At 37.7% G+C, this 23942-nt stretch overlaps 1 protein-coding gene across 4 annotated transcripts in view; it reads left to right on the top strand.

Moving 5' to 3' along the window:
- The first annotated feature begins 229 nt into the window (after nt 1–229).
- The window catches only part of CAMSAP2 (calmodulin regulated spectrin associated protein family member 2), an 82277-nt gene continuing 58564 nt past the window's right edge, over nt 230–23942 (top strand). For all 4 annotated transcript variants that reach the window (XM_039555720.1, XM_039555719.1, XM_039555717.1 and 1 more), the window contains exons 1-2: nt 230–665; nt 13138–13397. In XM_039555720.1, coding sequence (XP_039411654.1) covers nt 527–665; nt 13138–13397 — 399 coding nt within the window. In that variant the 5' untranslated portion in view covers nt 230–526. The remainder of the gene's footprint in view (nt 666–13137; nt 13398–23942) is intronic.

Raw genomic sequence — 23942 nt, 5'->3', positions numbered from 1 at the left:
CCGCCGGGCAGTGGCGGGCAGCCGGCTCTGCTCCCGGTCCGCACAGGCCGCCGCTGGGGCGGTGCGGGGCTGTGCGGCGTTTTGGGGCCGGACCCCGGCGTTTTGACATCCCGGCGCTGGGAAGGGCCGCGTCCCGGCCTACGGCGGCTGCGGGGCCCCTGCCGGCGGCTCCCGCCCCGGGCCGGGGGCCTGGCGGCCGCCTGGGGCGCCCAGCCCTGGCCGCAGGGTCTCCCCAGGGAACGCGGGGCCGGGGCCGCCGGGGGCATTTTTTCAGAGGCGGAGGGACGGCGGCGTGCGTGAATTGAGACAAAGAGCGAGGAGGAGGAGGAAGAAGAAGAGGACACTCGGGCTCGGCTACATTCCTGTGCAGAGAAAGGCGGGAGGCGGTGTTAGCCCTTTACGGACAGCTGGGTCCGGCGCTGCCCTCAGCTGCTGTCGGCGTATTTACAGCCGGCTCTCCCGGCCGTGGGAGGAGGACGGAGAAACAACCATGTAAGTTCTGAATTGCTGGGGGTCCTGTGAGAAGATGGGGGATGCCGCAGACGCCAAGGAGATGAGGAAGACTTTCATTGTTCCTGCCATCAAACCCTTTGACCATTATGATTTCTCCCGAGCGAAAATCGCCTGTAATCTGGCCTGGCTGGTGGCCAAAGCCTTTGGGACAGGTAGGTGGCGTCTCCTTCTCTTTCTTTGATGCTGGTTCCTGCTTGGTTGCTTCGCTACTGAGGACGTGCGAGCCATTCCCTGAGGAGCTGAGAAGGGGGGGGGGGGGGGGGGGGGGGGGGGGAGAGATGTGTGGGAAATGCTTTTGGTCTGTTCCCTTATCCTTAAGATCCCTTAACCCTTGTAGGTATTTTTGTTTTTCTTTTGTTTTTCCTTAATTACACTTAGTCTTTTTGGAGTAGTCCCACTGTTTCTATCAGCAAGTAAATTTTGTGTAGTGGCGATAATATAATTTTATTTGAGTGAACCGATCTCTCTAAAGGGTGTTTTATTTATTACTCGGGTCACACTTCTACCATGCGAAAAAAACCCAGCAATCCGCGTTTGTCTGTCATCTTGAAATGTTTCCTGATATTGCTTAGGAGCTGAATTGGGGACTAGCAATGGAAATGGGTGCGTGCTCTTAGTTTTGACATGTGTGACAGTAGCCTGTAGCCGTTTGAATGGTTTAGCAATAAGAAGGGTTTCAGGAAAAAGAGCATTTAATGCCAGGATTTGGCCTGCACAATACAGAAGGCTCTCCTTGTCTGTAAGTGTAAATGGAATCGATTTGTAATGCCTCCAAAAGGCATCATGACTCTGCCGTTGAAAACCTTGGACCTTGAGGAATACCAGACCTATTATTCTGTGCCTGAAACATTATTGGGCCTTGAGGAATACCAGACTTGCAGAGGTCTTCTGAGGGAGGCGTTTTGAAAATTTACCAAGCTGAGGGTTTTTTTTGTTTGTTTTTGTTTGTTTGTTTGTTTGGGTGGTGGTTTTTTTTTTTTTTTTTTAGTTTTTTGGGGGGGAGGTGGGGTTGTTTGCTTATTGTTTGTGTTTTTTGGTTTCAGTATAGCTGTAGTTTAGTAATAATTTAATTTTCTGTGGATTAAAAAGAATGTGGTATTTTGAAAGGTGAGGTACATATCAAAAATCATTACTTTTGCCTCTGTTTTTTGTAAAATAACAGGAAAAGGTTCCTCCTTATGGAATTTTGCACCTCTTACATTTAGGGGCAGGGTGCTATTATGTATTTAGCCAGGGTTAAAGGCATGTCTTTATGATGCTTCTGGGAATTCATGATATTTGACATGATGCTTCCAAAAAGCCACTTTTAAATCTAGTGCTTGAATCTAGTGAAATTTCAGTGAGTGCATCACTTCAAAAAGAAAGAAAATATCAGAATACTGTTTCCATATAAAGATTTGTTGATAAACTCTACTTACTTCTCTTTGTGAAACCTGGACAAGTAATATTTTGATATATGCCTTTATTAGCTATGCAGATATGAAAGGTAAAATCGTAGAGAAAATTCTTGGAAGTATTTAATTCAACATTTTCAGAGATCATTATATTTTTAGGTAGCTTGGTTCTATAGGATCTACTAATGGGATTCTGAGTGTACAATGCTTGTGCTATTATATAACCCAGACTTCTAACCTGAAAACTTTTTTCTACTGGAGTTTGACAGATTCTCAACCTATGGTTGAAATGTCTTGGTTTATATTGGTTGAGTTTCTATTGGATGTGTAAAGCCACTTGCAGGGTACTTTTCTGCTACTTTCTATAGAAAGTGTGATCCAAAACAAATTCCTTTGCTCTTTCTCTTCATTACTGGGTCTGTTCTGAGATGCTCGAATGAAACATGATTAGAGGGGATAATTGGTCCATCTGCTCTCTAAACACTGCAAGTAATGTAACAGTAGGAAGAGAGGTAAGCACACACATTTGTAGTGTTCCTGGTCCCAGTTCTTCCACTAGGTTAATATAACTAGAAACTTCAAAGAAGAGTTTGTGGCTGAAGTAGGGACAAACGGTATACAGGAGTTGCATGTCTGCAGTACAAATGCTTCCTTTATACTTGGAGTGAAACAGAAGAACTGACCTTCACCTTTTCCAAGAAGGAAGGAAGTTTGGGTTTGTTAAATTATTTTAGTTCTGGGGAATAGATCACAGCCTCAGTCATGTCTTCTAACTATTGCTATATACATTTTTACAGAGGAAATACAAACGATGATAGTGTGTTTATGGATGCCACATCTTATTTCTTTTTTTATCCTTCAAGTATTGGAGTTCCTTAACTGTGCAGGGGAAGGGAAGGGTTTTTCCCTACCGTCTATGAAACAAAGTAATGCAGTTCACTTTGATTAGTGACAAGCATAGGTTGTTACAATCATGTATCCATTAAAGAAATATAAATCTTTATGTATCAAAGGGGTACATCTTTCAGTGGACGGCTTTCACAGTCTTAAAAGCATGTTTCAATACAACCAGAGTTGTGGATACAGCTTGGCTACATGTTGTGAATTTGCTCTTACAAAAAGACTTTGAAATAGGTACTGTTCATTAACACTAGTAATGGCTTTTGGTGTTTCATTGATACCTATGTACAAAAACCAAGCGACAAATTGTTGCTGTTGTCCTTGGTGAAACTGCAAGTATAGAGTTTGGCCAGAATAGAGGCAGGTCAAAAGAAGTTGTCTTATTAGTGAGGTGTCATATGAGAGTAAGAATGTATTAGCAGTCATATTGAAGGCATCTCGTATGAAGAATTGTTTAAGAAATACTGATTGAAGAAGGAATTCATATCTAAGTGTTGAGGGTGTGTAGGATTTTGTGCCTTGGTGTTTTGCTGTGAGACAATATATCAGTGTTAGGACGTGTCAGATTAAATGTTTTGTAATAACCAAATTGTTTCAGTGACACAACTTGCAGTAACTGAAAGGGGGAAAATTAACAAGTGTGAAGTATAAAAGGGGGAATGTTTGACCTTAGACATTAAATCTGCAAATACTTAATTTCAGCCCTGTCTCCCAATGCTGGCAGTTAACCATTTCAGTATAGAAAAATTTCTTCCCAGAGAACTGGATGAACTGTATAGACAGTCTAGCCTTCAACTTCAAAGTATAATGGGACTTACTTCATAGGAATAAGTTGAAAAATGACTTGATGTTGTGGTACTCTGTGTCCTTTTTATTTCTAAAGCAACAGAAGTGGATTTCATTATTTTGGAATGTGAAGGTTTTGCCTTCTCAGTCTGCTATAGTAATAGAAAGTGTCCCTGAAAAATTTGTTATCCATCCGCCATCCTAAAGACAGACTGAGCTAAATATACATCATTCCTGACAGTTGTTTGTTTAGCCTGTTTTTAAACAATCTCTAATTATAGAGATCCCACAGTATGTCTGCTAGTCAGTTTGGACCTTATTTATCTTTAGATGTTTAAACAAAATCTTGATGTCTTTTGCTACATTGTTAAGCCATTACTTACCCTTTTCCTGGTGCTTGTGAGAATGGTGGGCACCTTACCTTTTTATAACACCTTTCATATAATAAAAGCAATGTCTGTAATATTATTTAGACAAAACAGACTTCTATTTCTTTTTTGTAAGTCAAACCTTTTTGCTCTCTGTGCTTATTAAGGGTTGGTTTGGGGGGTTTTTTTGTTGGTTTTTCTTGTAGTTTTTTCCTGTGGTTGGTTTGCATGAGCTCTGTACTTAAATCTAGATCTAATGGTCCAGCTAAACCACTACCAGTACAAGGTAAATTTAAAAAATTACTTCATATTTCCAACCTATAATACTCTGATTTGTTCATTAAAATATGATGTTTGCCATTTCTGCATCAGCCTAGAATTGTTGACTCATGCAGTCCGTGATTCACTGTAGCTCCGTATCTTTCTCTGCAGAACTGCTGCCTACTCAGTTGTTCCCAACTTGTAATTGTACTGTTATAGGTTCCAGCTTTGCAGCTATACTTACATAACTGCATCCTATTTTCAAGCCACTTCTTCCACTTATTGAAATTATCTTGAATTATAATTTTGTCCTCCAAAGTGCTTTCAACCCTTTTGTACCTTGGAATCACTTCTCTACAACCTTGTCTAGTGTGACTAAAGATATGAGTTCTTGAACCTGGAAGTACATGGAAGGCAGTGTTCTTCCCATTTGGTAGGGGATATCTGAGTACTCTTGGAAAATGGTTTTTCGCACAGCTTTTCATCCAATTTTTAGTTACTAAGTTAAGAATATCTCTGTGCATGATTCTCAGAAAATAATGTGAACAGTTCTAAAGTCAGGTTAAATCTGTTGCTGCTTTACTATCCATACAACATATTATTCTGCTACAGTAATACATTTCACTGGCTAGTATGAGATTTTTTTTTTTTTTGGACAGGCATAAATGAAAAGCTAAATAGAAGCTGCACAAGCCTGAGCAATTGTCCTAAACATTGTTGTGTTTTCTGAAGTGAAAATAAAATAGTCCACATACTTTTTAACATTAAATGTATCCTTTATAGGCGTTTGAAGCAATGGGTTACAAATGGCATAATTTGCAACTAAATATTACCCAAGAAACTTAAAAATAGCTTTTTCCTGATGATTAATGTTTTCAGAATTCATGTGTGGCTACTTACTGCTCTTTGCACATGTTGCCAGTAGAACCATGAAGGGAGGAAATGAGTGCTGTGTATCTGACAGAAACAAGTTGTAGCTAAATACTCTCATCTGTTATGTTGGGTGTTGCAGGCCAGAACATGTTTTAATCTTTTTCTGGCAGACCTGATTTCTTCACTTTTATTCAGTCTGGCAGTAGCAAAACCTTGTAGAAGAGTTTGGAGTCCAGAAACGAATGTTTGAGATTCTTGTGAGAAAATTTTTTTTATAGATTCCATCAGCTCTCTAAAATAGTTGCTGACAAATTGATACTTCAGTCAGTCCTACTAAAATCAGTGCATTAGACAAATCATCTACTGAGATGTTTTACTTGGAAAGTGTTGTATCACTCCTTTCTGTAGAACACACTTGTAACGCAGTTTGACTGTAGGTCACTTTTTTTAAAGTAAATACGTAAAATTGTATGAGCTTTTGGATCTGTTGGGTTTAGCAGAGTCCTCTGAAGTTGTGGACTGTGCATGTACAAATGTGCAGGAAGGTGATCAGGAAGGTGACAGTTGCAGGATTGGCAGTACATGATGGACCTCCTTTGGGGTATAGAATCTGTTCTTTCAGTGACTCTGCCATTGAGCCTGTTTGGAGCCTTTTTGCCTTTACAGCTGTAAGTGCTTGTCTGCAGAATGTAATAGATCTAACAAAGACACTGTAGCCAAATGCTCACCAATTTCAGGTGATGAGGTGAAATATATTTCTTCTCCCTATACCTGGTTTCTCTTCGTATTTTTTGACCACCATTGCAATTACTACTGCAGATATAGTTTAAAATTTTCCTCTTCACCCTATGATTTAGGGTAATCTGTTGGGTTACTTTAGTGACTCCGTGTTTAAAGGCGGCTCACTCAAACTTGAAGGCTATTTGTATGCTATTGATCAGGAATGTATCACTTTTTCAATATGAGATCTTACGTAATTTCCATTCTACAGCTAGCTGGTGGATTTTAATGAGCACAACTGGATACAATTCCACTCCTGAAATTAGTAACTTTTAACTACTTGCTCTGCTAATTGAGAGCTCTGAATGATTGTTTTGGTGATCATTCTGGAAAATGAGGATAGAAGTGAAAAACTCTCAAGACTTCATAAGAAAAGTAGAGTGAGTTCTTCCTCCTCCCCCTTCTTTTTTATTTTGAACAATTGGACAATACATTATTACTGGATTAGGTGGTAGTAATAAACATTTCTGCTGCAGAGTTGAAATGTAGTGTTTGAAATCTATTTGCCAAATGTAAGATTTGTATAGTTCTAACTGTTTCCAATATGTTTTCTTTTATTCAGTTAAAAGCAGTCTTACACTAAGCGAACCTGTAAGCCAGACACCGAAGAAGATGTGTCCATTCACTTCTATCTACTTATGACTGGCAAAAAGTTTTCCTTGGCTTAATAAAGCCTAATAATAGTTCAAGAAATGTTCATCTTAAAATTTCTGAAAGAGTTTTTTCCATACTCCATAGGCTATTTAAATCATAACTTGTCTATAATAGTCATCACAGTGCTAGCTGGGTGAGATAGGATTATAATTATACTATTATCTTTACATTTCTCATAACTTGCCTCTCCCAAAAATAAGTTCTGAAGGCGTTTATGTTAATGAAAATTGATCCCCTTATTGCCAGGGTTAATTCTAAGTCATTATTTTGTTTATTAAAACCTGAATCAATACACAGGTTTTAGTAAATCAGATGCTAATCCTCCCATTTTAATAAGAAATGCCAGTACCAGATACATTTTGTAGGTTTTGTGAGGAGCACTTCCTGTTGTGCTACTGAAGACAGAATATTGGATGGGATAGACAAATAGTGTGACAATTAATAGAGCATTTCTTACGTGATTTCTGTGTTCAAAGAATAACTAAAGACTGTTTAGGCTATGAAAGTAGAGTCTCTGCATGTTTTTTCCTTAAAAGGTTTGGGGCTTGTTTGGTTGGTTTGTTTGTTTTTGGTGTTTTTGTTTGTTTTGGTTTGGGGTTTTTTTTGTTTTTTGTTTCTTTTTTTGAATGAGGAATCCCTTTTAAGTGCAGAACAGCTGTTGAAGCAGTGGATAATGGTCTATTTTTGTGGAATCTAGAGGCAGGAGGGGAGGATCTGTTTATTCTGTGATGTAAGTTCTGATGTATTTCTGTGAAGGTAAATTCAAGAATCTCTCAAGTTCAGCTTGGCAAGGTGGACAAAGTTAAGAATGGTTGTACTGAAATTGAGCGTGCTGTAAATTTATAGAGGTTGGCCTTTCAGATACTTGTCTCTAGACAGAAGTACACCTACACCCTGCTAGCCAAGAACAATGGAAGTGGCAGACTGATTAAACAAACCAAAAAGTAAAAATGATTTTGTAATTTCTACTCTCTCATTTTGTTTTCCACTTCCTGATTAAAAATCTTGTTTCTTGATGGTGTCTCCAAAATAAAATAGTAAACTGAAATGTCTCTGTTCTATTGAGTCCAATACAAAAATTCATCAGAAGTTAAATAATATAATTCTTTCTTCTCTGACCTGTTTTCAATTCTCGGACTCCTGACTTCTGTGCAGGCTCTGCTGTCTTGTGCCCAGATTGTAAATGTGCCACCAGAATCCTTGTTGGCAAGTGGGAGTCTGAATGAGGTAACAGCACGGTTACTTCATGGCAAAAGCATACTTTTGCTGACCTGCAGAAAACTGTCAAGTCCATTAAGATTTGACATATATTCATCTACTAGTTTGGACTAGAAAGTGGTTAAAGGTATTAGAATTTTCATTAAATAATTCTGTTTTAAACCTCAGTCTTCTGCAAATAATTTTTTCTTCTTAATGTCTTTGTGCATTGATGTCAGTAAGCTCTAGAGAGGAAGTTTTCTAGGCTGAGACTTAATGTGGCCTTGTGGCTCCCATCTTTTAATTAGAAAGCCCATGGTAAAATATTTTAACTTGTTTATATTATCCTCAGGAATTAAAAAAACCCAAAACAAACAAACAACATGGAGACCATGTTGACAAAGACTTCTAAGCTTTTGGACATTCTTAAGGCAAACATTCATAAATCTGAAATCATTCCCTGATACAAACTTGAAAAACTCAATAGGTGTGTAAAGGATTGTATTCATCTGTGTAGAAGCATGGAAACTTTACCAAAGAAGCAATTTGTTTTTAAAGAAAGTTTAGACTTTTCACACTAATACAAGTAATTTTTTCCAAAGGAGGAATTCATACTGTCTTCCAAGGAGTAATTCTTACTTATCTGAGCAGAGAGGGTTTTTTATAAAGCAACTTTTAAAAGTAAATTCAGTAGTGGTATGCATGAATTATTTTTAGACCATTCCTTCCCTTTAAAATGGTCTGTTTAAATGGAAAATTAAGTTGCATTTCTCTCTCACAGTGGGGAGTGTTCTGGTTTTGTCTGGAATAGAGTTAATTTTCTTCCTGGTAGCTGATGCAGTGCTGTGTTTTGGCTTCAGTGTGAGAGCACTGTTGATAACACACTGGTGTTTCAGTTGTTTCTTCAGTGGTGCTTTCTCTAAGTCAAGGACTTCTCAGAGCCTTGTGCCAGCGAGGAGGTGCAGGAAGAGTTGTGGGGGAGCATGGCCAGGACAGCTGAGCTGAGCTGGCCACAGGGATGTTGCAAACCATGGCTGTTGTGCTCAGGATGAACTGGGGGAGTTGGCTGGGAGGGGCTGATTGCTGCTTGGGAATGGGCTCTCTTTCTTTTTCCCTTTCATTGTTATTATTGTTATAATAATTTTACTTTGTTTCAATTATTAAACTGTTTTTATCTCAGCCTGCAGGATTTACCTTTTTCCAGCTCTCTTCCCTATCCTCCCATCCCACCAGGGAGAAGGGGGGTAAAGAGCAAGAAGCCTGGCCACTTAGTTGGGGCTGGGGTTAAAGCACAACAGGGAGTAATAATAATCCTGTGTTTGCTTTAAAGCTTTGAATAAGCCCTTTAATTCTTAAATTTTTTTTTCTTCTCTAAAAAGAGCATCTGCAGGACTCTTGATTCCTTGATTATTTATGAAAAATTACCTGAAGATATGTTGATTACTTTCTTGAAGTTAGCCTGATTGTTAAATTTGAGTTACAGTTTTGGGCTAATGTGGTATTATACTTTTTTGTTCCTTTCTCTGTGTGTTGAACTTGCCCATTAGCTTCATTTATTCTCTTCATAGTACAATATTCACAAAATTCAAAATGTCAGAATTATTTCCAAAATTAAAATTTGTGGTCCTGTTCACAGTTCTAGGAAAAAAATAGGGTGGTCATCTAGTTTAGTCTCCTTCTCCAGGAAGAGGCAGCCTCAAAGTTAGAAGAGGTTTCTCAGGGCCTTGTCCACAGTTTTGAAAGTCCCTGTGGATGGTTTCACAGCTGGGTCCCCAGGCAACCTGTACCTATACTCTGGTGGTCTCTCTTGAAAAACTTTTTCCTTGCATCAGCCTGTGACCACTGCCTTTTGTCCAAGTCCACGTTTCCAAAACCTGTTGGTGCTGGAAGAGTGCAGGTAGATCTTCCACCTTCTCTCCAGCACTGCACCCACTATCCCGGTCTCACCTGCATTTTATGTGTCCAGCAGGATACCCCTCTAACGTAATTACCACGGATTTCAAGGTCAGATGGTACTTTATGGCAATATGTGCAACAAGGTATTTCTTTTAACACGGGTCATTTACCTCAGAGTTTAATCTGAAAGATTCCTCTTGTCAGCTGGGCAAAGGAATGACTGGTAAAATGCACATATCGGGGATTAGTGTTAAGATTCTTCTCTACTGAACAGAGCCTGTTTAACAATCTCTAGTCCTGACAGAATTGGTAATAAAGGCTTTTGACCCTACTGATTGTTCTGATAATCTGCTGAAAACTGGATGTAGCCTTGAAATAATTCCCTGCCACAAGACTCCAGAGGCAGCACATGCCAATTCTGGAAGGACTTCTACTCTGAGATAGAGTTTTCTCTGTCTGTTACCTATCTCTGTGGGGGTTTTTTGTTTTCTTTTTAAACTCCAGCATGAGAACACAGTTTGAATCTTCTATCAAGACCTATTCTGGTATCAAACAGTTCAATATATGTTATGGAGTGGGGGAAATTCCCGTGTTTCTGCCTGTGCAGAGGGAACTCTGGCAGGAATTTTTGTAAAGAATTCTAATCTTGTTGCACCAGAGATTCCTTGTTTGTATGCTTTCACACTTTTTATACATTCAGAATATGTCTGCAGCCACAGCTTTTCTTCCTAGCCCTCTGTATTCTATTTTTTTAATACATTTCTTTTCTGGTTATATTTTTACAAAGACCAATGAGGTTTTTTTCCAGATTTATTTTTGTGTACACCAATGAAGTAAAAGAAATGGCATACATGTCATTTTGTCTTTTTCTGTATTTTCAGAAGCGGAACTAAGCTTTATAAATAATTCTATTTGCCTTTGCTAGTCATAATGTCGTTTTTTTTTTTTTTCTGTATTGAGTTTTTAATTACTAAATCCCAGCAGTGGATGTCATTCTTTCATGATAAATGCATTTATTGCATCTTGTCACTTTAGGATGTGCTTCAGTGATACAGAAGACAAGAAATAACAGGCATTGAGTTGGTTATTTACTGTCTTGAGATTTCTCTTCTGGCTCAAATTTTCAGACTTGAAATCTGTCATTGTCTTCAGTGAATCTGAACCACAGAGTATGTGACTTCTGTTTATGTGTAGCTAAGTACTCCTGCCTCAAGAGTTTGGTTTTTTTTCCTATGGGAATGAGGCTTTTTTAGATCTTGTAAGAAATTAAAAATGGCTTTATCGGTTCCTCCCTGTTTCCTCCCATCCCCATTTAAATTCTCATCTGGTTCAAAACATTGGTGTGTGGATTTTGGTTTGGGTTTTTATTTGGTTGGTTGGGTTGGGTTTTTGTTGTGGGGTTTTTTTCTGTTTTTTCAAAAGCAAAATCTGCTGCGTGAGCATTGTGAGATACTTACAAAAAATGTTTTCTAATCCTCTCTGTCTCGAACAAATAGCATAAAGATGCTTTAAGAGTTGGCATTTGGAGTTGCAGAGGATAAAGTCCTGATGAGAATTGAGCTCCTGATACTGAAGTGGAAATGGATCATTAGGGACTTCAGAAATAACAAGCCTAATGTTTAAATAGACAATGTGTGGACAAAGAGGGAAAAGAAAGAAGGTCAGGTAGACTTGAGATAGATGAAAACGATACCTGGGGAAGCAGGTATCTAGCAGCTCTGAGATCCTCAGTTAGAAATGCCTTTTGTTGGACTGGATGACTCCAGATCCTGTAGTTAGTTGTTAGAATTTGGGAAGTGGAAGAGAAGATGGAAATGTCATTTCCTGACACTGGGAGATATTTTTGTTAGTGGTTTTAATATCATCTTGTAAAAAAGTAGGCCTGTTAGACATTAGATTTGTGTTTTAAAGGGCAGAGTAGTTGTGCTGAGGGTATATTTTGATCTGTATTCTAAAGCAGAGCTGTCAGTTTTCTTGCCAAATGTAGGCTCATGGTTTAAGCAAATTACAAACTATACCTCTCTTTCACTTGATACTCTGAATTGGGAAAAGAATCAGCAATAGCTTACCCTTTCCTACTATCCTTCTGGCATTTAAGGAATGTGTTAATATTTCTTTCACTTTTTGCACTCTATAAAGCATATCTTCTTTCACAACTAGAAGGCAGCTGGCACCTTCCAAAGCCCATCATGGAAGCACATGAACTGCAATAGAATACGTATGAGGAAGAAGATGATCTGTCATTATCTTGTGATGGCATGTTCTGTTCTTTCTCTCTCTTCTCCTGCTCCACCCTTACTGGGCTGTTTACTCCAGACTGATTCAAACCTTGTCTGTTTAGCCATTTATCCAGCTGAAGGCAAAGGGAATAGGAACTTAGAGTTGCATCACTGCTTTCCTACGCACTTATCTTTTCTTCTAGCAATTAAACAGGCTTTTTCCATTTGGACTTGGGAAAAGAATCACATGCTCTTTATCCCATAAATGTTGTTGGCTTAACTAATTTTACAACAATAGAGAATGAAATTCTTCCAGCAGGAAAATGGAGCATCTTGCAGTGTGTACGCCTGAAAATCTGAAAGTTATTTTCCACTTGACTTGTGATCTAATTTAATTTGATCTAGTACTATATTTAATTCATTTTTAATTATTACTTTTGTGGTAGACAATTATAAATATAGTCTGCCTGTATTGTGTTATGTACAGTATTTGAAAAAACTGTTGGATTGTCCTGGAATGCTAATTTTGGAGTTAAAATCTCAGCATAAATTTGACAAAATCTTGCGTAGCTTTCTGTGGGTGCTAAGCCAGCTCACTGAAAAAGGAGGAAAACCACAATTTTAAGGGAAGTCAGTAACACAACTAGGCCAATAAGAACTCAGTATTTTTTCAGAAAGAAACTGATAATATTTTTTCTTCCTTCTCCATTCTTCTAATTTCAGTTAAAAGCCCATATATTTATGCTTAACTGCTGGATTGTCATCATTCTGTGATGCATGACCTTTGAAATAGACAGTATAATAATCAAAATGCTCCTGCATACATGGAAACTAGAAGGCTGCTTTTTGTCTTGAATTATTCTGTGCTGAAACATAATGTTTCAGTTCCATTTTGTTATTGTAATAGAGTCCAGAGTTTAAAAGGGTGTTGCTCTGCCTTTATATGTCTGACCTATATAATGTTATGCCAAAGGAAATGAGAATGTTTGGGCATGTATTTGGAGAAGCCAAGAAATTTTAATGTAATGATGCTGTGAAACCACAGGTTGGTCTGTTGTAGCCTTTGCAGTGTGAGACACTTGGAATTTTTCTGAAGTTTCTATTTATAGTTCAAATATTACCATTGTATTAAATTTTTCCCAGTACTTTATAATATCATTGCTGGTGGAGACTTTGGCCTCCCCTTGATTATGCTTTCTTGAACATAATTTTGAGTTCATATATAGTTTTTAAAAAATCCCCTAATACTCCAACTGTCCTTTCTGATACTGACTTGTGCTTTTTTTTATTTTGTAGAAAATGTTCCAGAAGAACTACGAGAACCATTTTACACAGACCAGTATGACCAAGAGCACATTAAACCACCTGTTGTTAACTTGCTGCTGTCTGCCGAGCTCTACTGTCGTGCTGGGAGCCTTATTCTCAAGAGTGATGCTGCAAAACCACTTCTAGGTCATGATGCTGTTATACAAGCCCTGGCACAAAAAGGCCTTTATGTCACTGACCAAGAGAAGTTGGTGACTGAACGAGATCTTCACAAAAAACCAATTCAGATGGTGAGTGTTCAGAACTTGTGTGTTACATCTCTTCTCTCTGTGTAGTCCCAATACCTACAGATGTGTCTTTAAAAATGCATCATTATGTTGAAGTATTTTTGTCAAGAGTTCAATAGGATTCATTACTGGGAAGTTTATAATTGTTTTGGTTTGTTTTTTTTTTTCTTCTCATTAGCTGTCACTGCAGGTGTATTTCTTCTGTATTAATGCTAGAGCACACCTATCTTCCTGCTTAGTTCAAATGCTACATTTTTAAATATAGCAGTGACAATATGATCACTTTGATTTCAGTTTTACAGCACTGACTGTGAGTGAATATGTCTGTGTTAGAAAAGTTTGTAAACATTTTTCTTGGGCAGAAATCTTTGCTTAAACCTTGAATAAAAAAAGGCTTTGGTGGTAGGCAATTTAACCTAATAACATTGAATAGTCACCTGTTGCACATTAAGTCAATGTAAAACATGCAACAATGGTATTTTTTCATGGATACTTTTAATAATATGTCTTTGCTTTATACAACTGCTAATTAAAACATTAGTTCAACTGAGGAATGATTCTATTAGTAAGCTCTTAAGTAATGGCTTTTCTTCTTTGTTTGGGGCTGTGTTATAAAAAATTAACTGTAAAAAGGATGTCTACATATGTTTGTTTAGCAAATGGCAGTATGATAGAATAAGATGCTAATATGTTTAAAGTGAAATATTTTTAAAGTTCACCTTTTTATGTTTATATTTAATACTTAATTTAGAGAATAAATGAAGTGAACGAAGTATTTGTGGGCAGTGACCTGTAGCTGCTGCCAGAATGAAGGTGTGTGGGAATTAATATAGCTATGGTGATTGTAGAGGTCTTTTCCAATCTAAATAATTCTATGTTTCTAAGTGATGCAAAATTTGCAGGACACATGCAATATTTGTGGGTGGTTTAGGAGTGTTCTTAATGTTCACAGAAGTCAAAGTATTTAACAAACAAACTTCCTGTTTATGTTTTTACAGAACTTCATTCTGTTCTTGCCTCTGAAGGAAAATAAGGTTACTCACTTGCATTTATGAGCCTCTGGTTTCCCCATTTGATTCTTTTAATTTGATCTCTGTCTAGAGTAGTTGTAAGAGTCATCTCTTTCCAGAGTTGTCAGTTGAAAAAAAAAAAAAGTGTCAGTATTCCCTAGTTTGGTTTGCTGATCTTTGTTTTAGTAATAAAATGCATTTCAATATTAATTTATTTCCCCCATGCTTGTGGGGCTGTTTGTGTGTTTCTTTGCTGTGTTGTTTAGGCATAGTCAGCAGGTAGTTATTGACACATGAACATCATAACAGTTGATAGCCCCAGGTTCCTGCTGTGCCCAGGGCGCTGGTCCCCACTCCAGTACCAGTAACAGATGGGTGCACTGTTGCTGTTGTCAGTTGACAGGTAGCTGGGCTGTGACAAGGACAGAGAACGCAACTGGCTTGGGCAGAAACACAGCCTTGTCCTAAACAACTGCTAGCAAAAAAGTGGCTGTGAAACTGTAGACTCAGTACTAACATCCTGAGCCCAAGAGTTTTACTTGGTCAAACCATGCTCTCATTCCTACACAAGTTCATAGCAGCAGCATTATATTTTAATTGGAAAGCCTCAACCCTTTTCCTTATTGTACTATTAGTAAAGTTGGCAGAGAGCTTCAAATCTGGCTGTTGCAGTAGTGACAGTCTTTTCTCTTGATGTCTTCCAGTACCTTTTCCTATTATTCCATATGTCACAGTTTCTAAAAGTCTTACAAATTTAAATGTATATCCTGTTTTAGAGCATGGAATAATTTTTCTTTTTCAATTATGTAGAACAGAAGTTTTCCCATGTAATTAACACATATGTTCCTCTAGTAGACCAGATTGTGTTAAACCCATGTAAAATGTAATTTTGAGCAATTTAATAGTGTGGTTGTCTTTCCCTTTGCTAGCCTGTCTTCCCCAGGAATAGGAGAAAGATGTTGGTGTTTGTTAGAGGATATTTCTTGTTATCTTCTCAGATGTGTTGTACTTTCCCTAGATGAAAAGGGGCAAGTTATATTATAAAATGGAATTATGGAAAGAGGTTTGAGTATGGAATGTTTTAATTTTACACGTGTATTATAACATGTGTAGCTGTGGCCAACAGACTTGGAATTCCTTGGACTGGATGTTTGTACAGTGACATCTGTGGGGATTAATTGTTGGCTTACTTCACATGTGACTATTTAGTAAAGCAGGCATTTTGGTCTTCTCTCTTTCTTAGGTTGAACTTTTCTGGGAGGCACCCTACATACTTAAGTTCTTGAAAAGTCTAGCAAATGGATGTGCTGCTTTGTGCTGGAGTCAGGATAGACAGCACTTTGCTTGTTTAGTCATGACTGGCTTGGCTGCATTAGTATCTGAGAGGCTGCCAATGCTATGTTCGTGTATTTCTCTGTGTGTGTACATACATAGGTGTAGGGGAGCAAAAGAACCAAATACCATGTTATTTCTCTTCTGGTTGAAATTTATTTGGTCTTAGCTCTGCTATACTAGACTTCAGACAGTGCAGAAATAGTCTAGAGCTTGGAATTGAAAGTGTTGAACCAAGAACCAGAGTATTTTTCTCCTGGAAATTATACTTCTGTACAAAAGGAATTATCTGATATTTAAGAAGTTTATGGAAGCTAAGTTTAAAAAATTTTGCAAAGATATTTATGTCAGTTGGCAAGTTCCAATGCATAAAAAAAACCCCAAATCTGTCTTCAGCAGGCACTCCCATATGGAAATGTGAGATTTTGACCTGCTATAGAAATCAGAAATAGCTGAAGAATTCAGCACAGTTCTGATAATGATGCAATAGTTTTCTAATGCTTTCAGCTATAATATGCATAGATCACTGTTCAAGTCAAGCTTAAATTTATTTTTCCACGCTGATTTATTTTTTTAAATTTTGTATTTCCTTCATAACCCAAACTGACTTAAGCCTTCAAATGCGAGATACAAGAGAGGAAGGCAATTTGGATTTTTTCATATTTTTACTCATATAAGCATTGGATCTCTTTGTTTTAAAAACATATATATTTCTTCGTACAGGATAAGTCAGAGGAGGCTTTTCTAAAACTTTCTCCATTATAACAAGAATTTTATATTAACTGAATAATTTATTTTCCATGCCAAATCATTTTACAAGAATTCTGATATTTAATCAGGCTGATCACTTGGTATTCATATGGTCGCTTTCAATTTGCTTCAAGTGCAGGGAAGAATAAACAGATTCAGAGAGGAATTAAGAAATGCTTTCCTTCTCTCAAGTCCCTGCAATGCACTTCTACCATGTGGGGAAAGGAATAAAAAATCGGCATCTCAGTTCACTTTGCAGGGAAACTGATACTGCATAACTACCCCAGCAGTGGACTTCTGTCCCTAATGTGACAGGGCCAAAACTACCCGATTTTCTGGCTTGAGGGGTAATAATGTCAAATCTTGAATATCTGTTTAAAACCAATGTTGTTAGGGTCTGGAGAGATACAGTAATGTTACAGACTTTTACCAAATTTTCACCAGAAAAATCTATTTTCTAAGCTTATTATTGTATATTGATAGAACGTTCTCAGCTGACTACAAAAAACAGTCATTAACTTGCAAGGCATTTTAAGATATTTAGTTCTTAAATAAAATTTAGTGACTAGATAAAGGTTAGGGAATACCCTGTGTATAAATACTATATCCAAGAAAATATGCCATACAAATATTTTATATATTTTCAGAGTGGAAAAGTATAAAAGCCATGCTAAGCATAATATAATCAAAAAGGATAACTTTTGTTAAAAAGTTGAAGTCTCAGTTCAGAAAAAGTGTTGCAAGAAAGTAAACCAGCTGAGCAGCTACTTTAAACTTGCACCCATGTATAATTACTGTCATTAATCAAGTAACACCTAAATCCTTCATAAAATTCTACAATTTTCAGCCAAGATGGAAAGGGAATGAGAGGCTCCTGCAAAACCCCAGCAATAAGTCCATAATAGCTGGTAGGAATAAAAATTGCTATTTTCCTAATTCTGAGACATTTTTTGTGTGCATGGGGTTTAAATATAAAAAGTAATGTGCTGTCATCTAAGTTGTTTGTCCATTTAGCTGTAAATTACCTTCTTCCTTGAAGATGTCTATTGTGATGAAGTCTGGCAATAATTTTGCTGTAGCAGTTTGTGAATCTGGACTACAACTGAGGTACAATTAGGTGTGCCTGTATTAGCTAGTTAGTAGTCATCAGAAGTGCAGGTTTGAGGCAAATATCTGTGTTTCTTCCAGTTACTGCTCTTGTGGTTTGCAATGTGGCAGCATCTCAGGGAGCACAAATGCAGTTTTTTTGAGCACGTAACCTGGAAGCTGGGCTCTAGGATCACACCAACGGTAGCCCACTTGCCATGGGGTACTCATTTCCCAGGACTAGAGAAGAGCTGACTGAAGTGAATACCCTGAAGAGGGAGTAGAGGCGAGTCCGGGGACCTTTGCACCAGTTTTGCTTTTCTGTTGTGCAGAACTAATTGTGAAGTTAATCACAGCTGGCAAAACTCCTGTGGAAGGCTGGAGGACAGGGGGATTGATAGTGCTAGGTGTGTATGTACCCACAGTCAGAACCTGGCTCTCCTTCTGGGTAAGATAACAGACAGTAAGTGATTAACTCATCCTGCAGTCCAGACTTTTGGTCTCCCTGGCAGACTGCATTCATTGGAAATGACAGTGCCTTTCATCAGCAGTGTGTTTCTCCTTGAGGAAGGGCTGCAGCAGCTCACCTGGTTACTTGCAGCTACATGCTACAGCCCCTGTACTTCCAGGCTGTACAGCTCCTTTAACTCTGGAAAGCGATACAACGTGTACTAAGCAGTTCACAGAACAAAGAAGTAAGACGTGGTTTCTGCCCTGAAGAATTTTTTTTTCTGGTTTTAGGCATGATGCAACAGGTTTCCATTCCATGCTATTGTAAATTAGTTGTTAGATGAAGACACATAAAAAGAATTTGCAGTTACTTGACTTGAGCCCATAGATACCATAATTTGTTAGTTAAAGCACCAGATTCTAACTGCCTTGTGATATATAATCATCTTTGATAGTAGTATGTTTCACAGAAGATTAAAATAATGTAATAAGCAAATATAGTGGTGAAACAGAAGTTCAGTGAGTCTGATATGCTGTGTAGAACCAGTCTACTGTGGGTTTGGGCTGGGATAATGTAATCTTTAGAGGTTCCATATTTTTTGTTCCATTTCTAGTCTCTTCACATACATTCCCTGTAAGGTTCTCATTTGCTTGAAAACAGGGATCCAGTATTTTTGCTGGACTTACCGTGTCAAATATACCATCCCACTTCAGTTATCACTGCACAAACACCTGTTTGCTGCAGTAATGTTGTACCAGGCTCCCTCACACACAAGATGCCAGTTCACAGTTGGGCCATGGTAACTGCTACAGCTCTCCACAGAGTTCATTCTGCACTTACCATTTTAACTTAGAACTTAATGTCCTATTAGCTTTTTTTTCAAGCAATTTTTGTTGACTCATAGCCTGGGTATTTTGTTTTGCTTGTATTTAATTATGTTTTTCTTGTATGTAGAAAATGCTTTTTTTCCTGTGTCATGTAAATAGAAGCAGTGTCTTGGGATGTTTTTTACAGTATGTTTGTCTAGCATTCAGTGAGTGCAAAACATACAGGTTATCAGTGAGTTATAGTGGGGTTTGTTGTACTTCTGTATATCCATATCAGAAATTTGTGGAAGACTGAGATAACCACAAAGGCCTCTGCAACATCCTTTGGGTTTCATGGAATGCTGTTTGCTCAACTTGTGCACCAAATGTGGCAACTAATGTGGAAGGTAGCAAAGCTCCTGACACCAAGTTGTGTCTATAAAGAATACAATGGAGGGAGGCTTTCCTGGTCCTTTCCAGCAACTCTAATGCTAAAAACCCTAAGGCTTTCTATGATTTCTCTGCTTTAATTTTAGTTGGGTTTTCTGTTGGGTTTTTTTTTTTATTCCAGCATCCTTAATTTCAATACAAAAATCTATGTAGTGTTTCGGTCTTAGGGTTCCAGCACTGTAGTTGGCATTTCAAACTTGTATTACTGAGAATTCTTGCCTAGAAGGTAGCTAAATCTGATTGTTCTTTCTAACAATTCTTGTAGGGTTGATTTCAGTTATACAGAGCTATTGAATAAACAATGATGCTTGAATTGCCTTGAAAGTACCTTCTCAGAACTGCCATAAAATCCTCAATGGATACAGATGTATATAGAGCTGGCCTTACATTGGCCTTTGCCAGCTGAATGTAGGAAATGTTTACAAATAGCAGCACATTTTCTCATGCTTATTCTAATGTAAAATTGTGGTAACTACATTTAATCTTTTACTAAAATGAGGAGAGAATATTGCAATACGTCTTCCAACTGACATACACGATCTACTAAATCAAACTGCTGCTTTTGGAATAATGACAGGAAATTAAATGCACCTCAAGAGAAGGTAGTACCTCCCAAAGTCAAGTCTCATGCCTCTTGTGAGAAAATAATGAAATGCATTATTATTGTCTGTTGTTTATCTTGTTCATTTCCTTGCAAAATAGTTGTTGTTCTTCTGCCTTGAACAAACTCAAGTTTTGAATCAAAGAGCTTCTGATTGTGTTCTTAGCTATTATTTCATCTTGTGCTGCTTTTACCCTGGGGGGGGGGGGGAGGGGGGAGGGAGAGGTGGAGAAACAGGGGGTGATGGTGGTGACCCCAAAGCAGCCACCTGAGAACAGACCAAAATCCACTCCTGAAGCACAAAAGGAAAACTAGTTAAAAGGAAGAACAAATTTTGAAAGAAATATGTCATAAATTAAGTCCATAAAGAATGCCAGATACCACGTAGAAAATGCTTTCTAAAAAGGTCAGGAAGTATTTTCATTAACCTTGAAAGAAAGACTATTTTATTAAGCACAGTTTAAGAACATTTTCTTCCTCTTTCAATAGCACTGTTATATGTAGTGTAGTTCAGCTTTTGGCTGTTGGTTTGCGGCTGTGAACTTTCTTTCTATCTTTAAATATGTGGAAAGGTTTATTTAAATAAATGTTTAGGTTACTTCTACTGGGTTAAGTATATTTTGGAGCACAGTAACTGAGCTATTAGGAAAAGATGTATCTGTGAATTGTTTTACAGACTACTTAGAAGGAATTTCTTCATCAGTTTGTTTGAATTATGGTAAGGAAGAGAAATCTTTCTTAATACCCTTGTACTGGATAGCAGAAAGCTAAAAATCTTACATGGTTGTAGCAGGGAGTGACTTGAAGAGCACTGCTTTCTTCCTATTATGGAAAATAGTGAGCAGCTTTTACCAGGAGGTATGGGTCTGTCATGTAAACATAAGGAGAGCTTCACTACCAGCTCTGTGTAGTACATACACACAGCAACAAGGGGACAAAACCACACTGACTGTTGAAGGAATACAGTTTGTACTCCCCAAAATGCAGCAGCTGCTCTGGTCTAGTACAAAAGAACATTTTGAATCTGCATTTGTTAATCTGCACACATAATCCTGGCAATCTGCCTGCCTTTATCAGCAGCGAACACACTCTGTCATCACAGTAGATGTATCACAACAAAATCTTTGTTCTTACAAACTCTATGGAATTTAACATTACGAGATTTTCTTTTCCTAAGGTTGAATGAGCAAAATATCTTAAGGTCTCCATAGTATATGTTCTTGTGTGACAGTTAGGGAAATGCTGTAAACAGCAGTGTATGCCCATTGTTTATAGGAACTGGTAGGTTTTCTCTGAACTGGTAGGTTTATATGAACTAGTAAGAAGTTGTATTACCTTGCAGACATGCATCTCCAAATCAGCCAAAGCAAAATCCGGTAGAATTTGTGCTATGTAAATAAACCAGGACTTATATGAAAAGATTATCTGGTACCTTTTTGAATATTTTAAGTTATAAATTGACTATAATAGTGCTCTGTAGCAAATTAACTATCTAGTATAAATGTAAATGATGTTCAGTTTTCCCTCATGTCTCAGAAGATCATGACGAAGGATATCTCCCAGTATATTCCTTTGCCTTCCCAAACCATGAATCTAAGACCAGTGGAAAAATTAGTAAAGGGTATGTCAGAAAGAAATCCTGCAGCTTAATGATTTTAGAATAATGGATAAAGTTACATTTAGCACAATTTATATAATCATCTAGCAGTAGCCAGAGATCCAAATCAGTCAGCTGTCAAGACTGATGACATCCCTCTAAAGCTGAAATGGCAAGAGCTTTTATAAGATCTAAGTTGGGTGTTTGGAATACAATTTAGAAGACACAGCAGTCAGTATTTATGACATAACTATATAGAATGTGAAGTGTGTATTGAAATTCTTTTAACTGTTTTGATAAAGAAGTGGCAGGTTAAAAATATTCTGGCCTTTAAAAGAAGAAAATTACAAGAAAAGCAAAGAGAATATGTAGATATTGGGTAAGCATGTAATAGGTTATCAGATTAATTTTACATTATGCAATTGTTAAATACATATAGTATGTAATAGGAAATCTTATTATATAGGGACATGTTTCTTAAATGTGAAACTGAGGTACTGGTTACATTATTAAAGGATACTGCAATTTACTTCAATATATGAGTAAGTGGTATTTAAGCAACAAACAACTGCAGTAGGTGCCAATTAAGTGCTGTTGAAAGATAGATGACATTCTCTCTTTATTTGTCAACAACATTTGTTCAAAGGTGTAGTTACAGAAGTTGTACCACCTCACCCTCTTTTTACTGATGCTGACCTGCAAATTATAAATTAATTCCCGGGGTTCTGGGCTAGGGGGGGGCTTTATTTTGCCACATCAGCTGTCAGAAGAACCCTACCATCAGAAAGAAATTTAAGGAAAAGGAGACTTTCTAAAATCTACTCCGTAGTATCAGCTCCTTGATTTCTCCTGTGTCTGTGTGAACATGAGCAGTTTATTCCCTTCCTTTTTGTAGCAGCTCTTTTATGTGGGGGCAGGTAACGCCTCTTGGGCACTTTGTTTCACACACCTTTTCTTCATTCCAAATGCCCTCCATTTGGTGGCTGTCTTTCTTTACAGGCTGTGCTGGAAACTGGACCCAGGATTCCACCTGACCTTGTCAAGGCTTGTAGGACACATGGCTTGTGGTGTGTTTTTTGGGAGCTGGAACCTGCAAGGTGACACATGTGTATGTCAGCTTCCTCTCCTGCAGTGACATTCATTGCATGCTCCCTTCAGGTGTTGACAATCTCTAACCTCAGATCGTGCCTTCTGACCAGCGATTTACTGATGTGTTCTCTACTCTGGTGCAGAAGGTTAATACAGACTTTTTTCTGACTCTCTTCTCCATCATATTAAGATTAATTTGGAACTGATTATACCATATGTTGCTAAAACATGCTTTGGTGGAAAATACCCTGCACTTTATTTCCCTTCTTAAGGGCATTCTGTGAGGTAATAAACATTTGTAAAAGCTTCCTGTTCTATGACACAGAAAGAATTGTGGAAATCCCACTGGTATGTTTCTGGGGCATTGTTTTGCCAAGGCAGCCAATTCACTTTGAAGCATGGACTGGAAAAAAAAAAGTTAGGGTGAATTACAGGACTATGCCAGGTTACATCCTAATACATAAAAGAGAAACAATGAAATGGACAGAGTGGTGATGGAAAGAAAATTCAGTTCACAATTACGAAGGTTTTACTTTTTTGTTTGTTTCTTTTCCTTACCCCTCTTCTTAACTTCCTGGCTCCCAAAAGCAAAACCAAACCATCTAATGATAGTTAGAAGATCACTGTAAAGACAGCTGTGTGTATGTGAGGTTAAAAAAAGATTATAATGTCGTGACTGCCCATTGATTGTAAATTAGTGTAGTTCAGTATATCATTTTGTCAGGGAAGTCTCAACTTCTGTGTTGCTAAATTCTTTATGGTAAGATGTATCTTATAGGTAGATACCTGCAAAGGATCAACTTATTCCAACTCCTGCTTTTAGCTTTTCTTCAGCAACAGGAAAATATACAACAGACAGTTAACTTACACAGTTGGGAAATACAATAGCATGGTAATACTGAAGTTGATAACGAAATATGCATACATGCTACCAAAGAACTGCTAGAGAGAAGCAAATCCTAATTCTAAAAGTATGATGCGTATGTATGAAAATTATTATTTTTCCAGGTGAAAGCTTTGGGGGAAAAAAAACCCCCCAATCCTCCTAAAGTACTCTGTACTTTCAACAACAGCAGCAAAAATACTCATATGCCTCTAAGAACTGAGGGATAATTTATCTCATTTTCAGGGAAACTGAGAACTTATGTAACAGGCTACATGTAGCTTGGTATTATTGGCTTGTTCTGCTTACGGGGGAAGGAGAAGGATAATACAGCCTTGCTTGTTCTAACAAGATCTAATGTCTTAATGACTTAACACAATTATGCTCTTATCATATCTATGGCTGAAGTGTCAATTATTTTAGGTTCCGTTCCTTAAACAACTTTAAACTTTCTTTTACTAGAGAAGGCAGTACCTTTCTGATTTTTATAGCT

This window comes from Corvus cornix, chromosome 8 (genome assembly GCF_000738735.6).
Source record: "Corvus cornix cornix isolate S_Up_H32 chromosome 8, ASM73873v5, whole genome shotgun sequence".
NCBI classification, from domain to species: Eukaryota; Metazoa; Chordata; class Aves; order Passeriformes; family Corvidae; genus Corvus; species Corvus cornix.
This window is presented reverse-complemented; position numbering and strand designations above follow the sequence as displayed.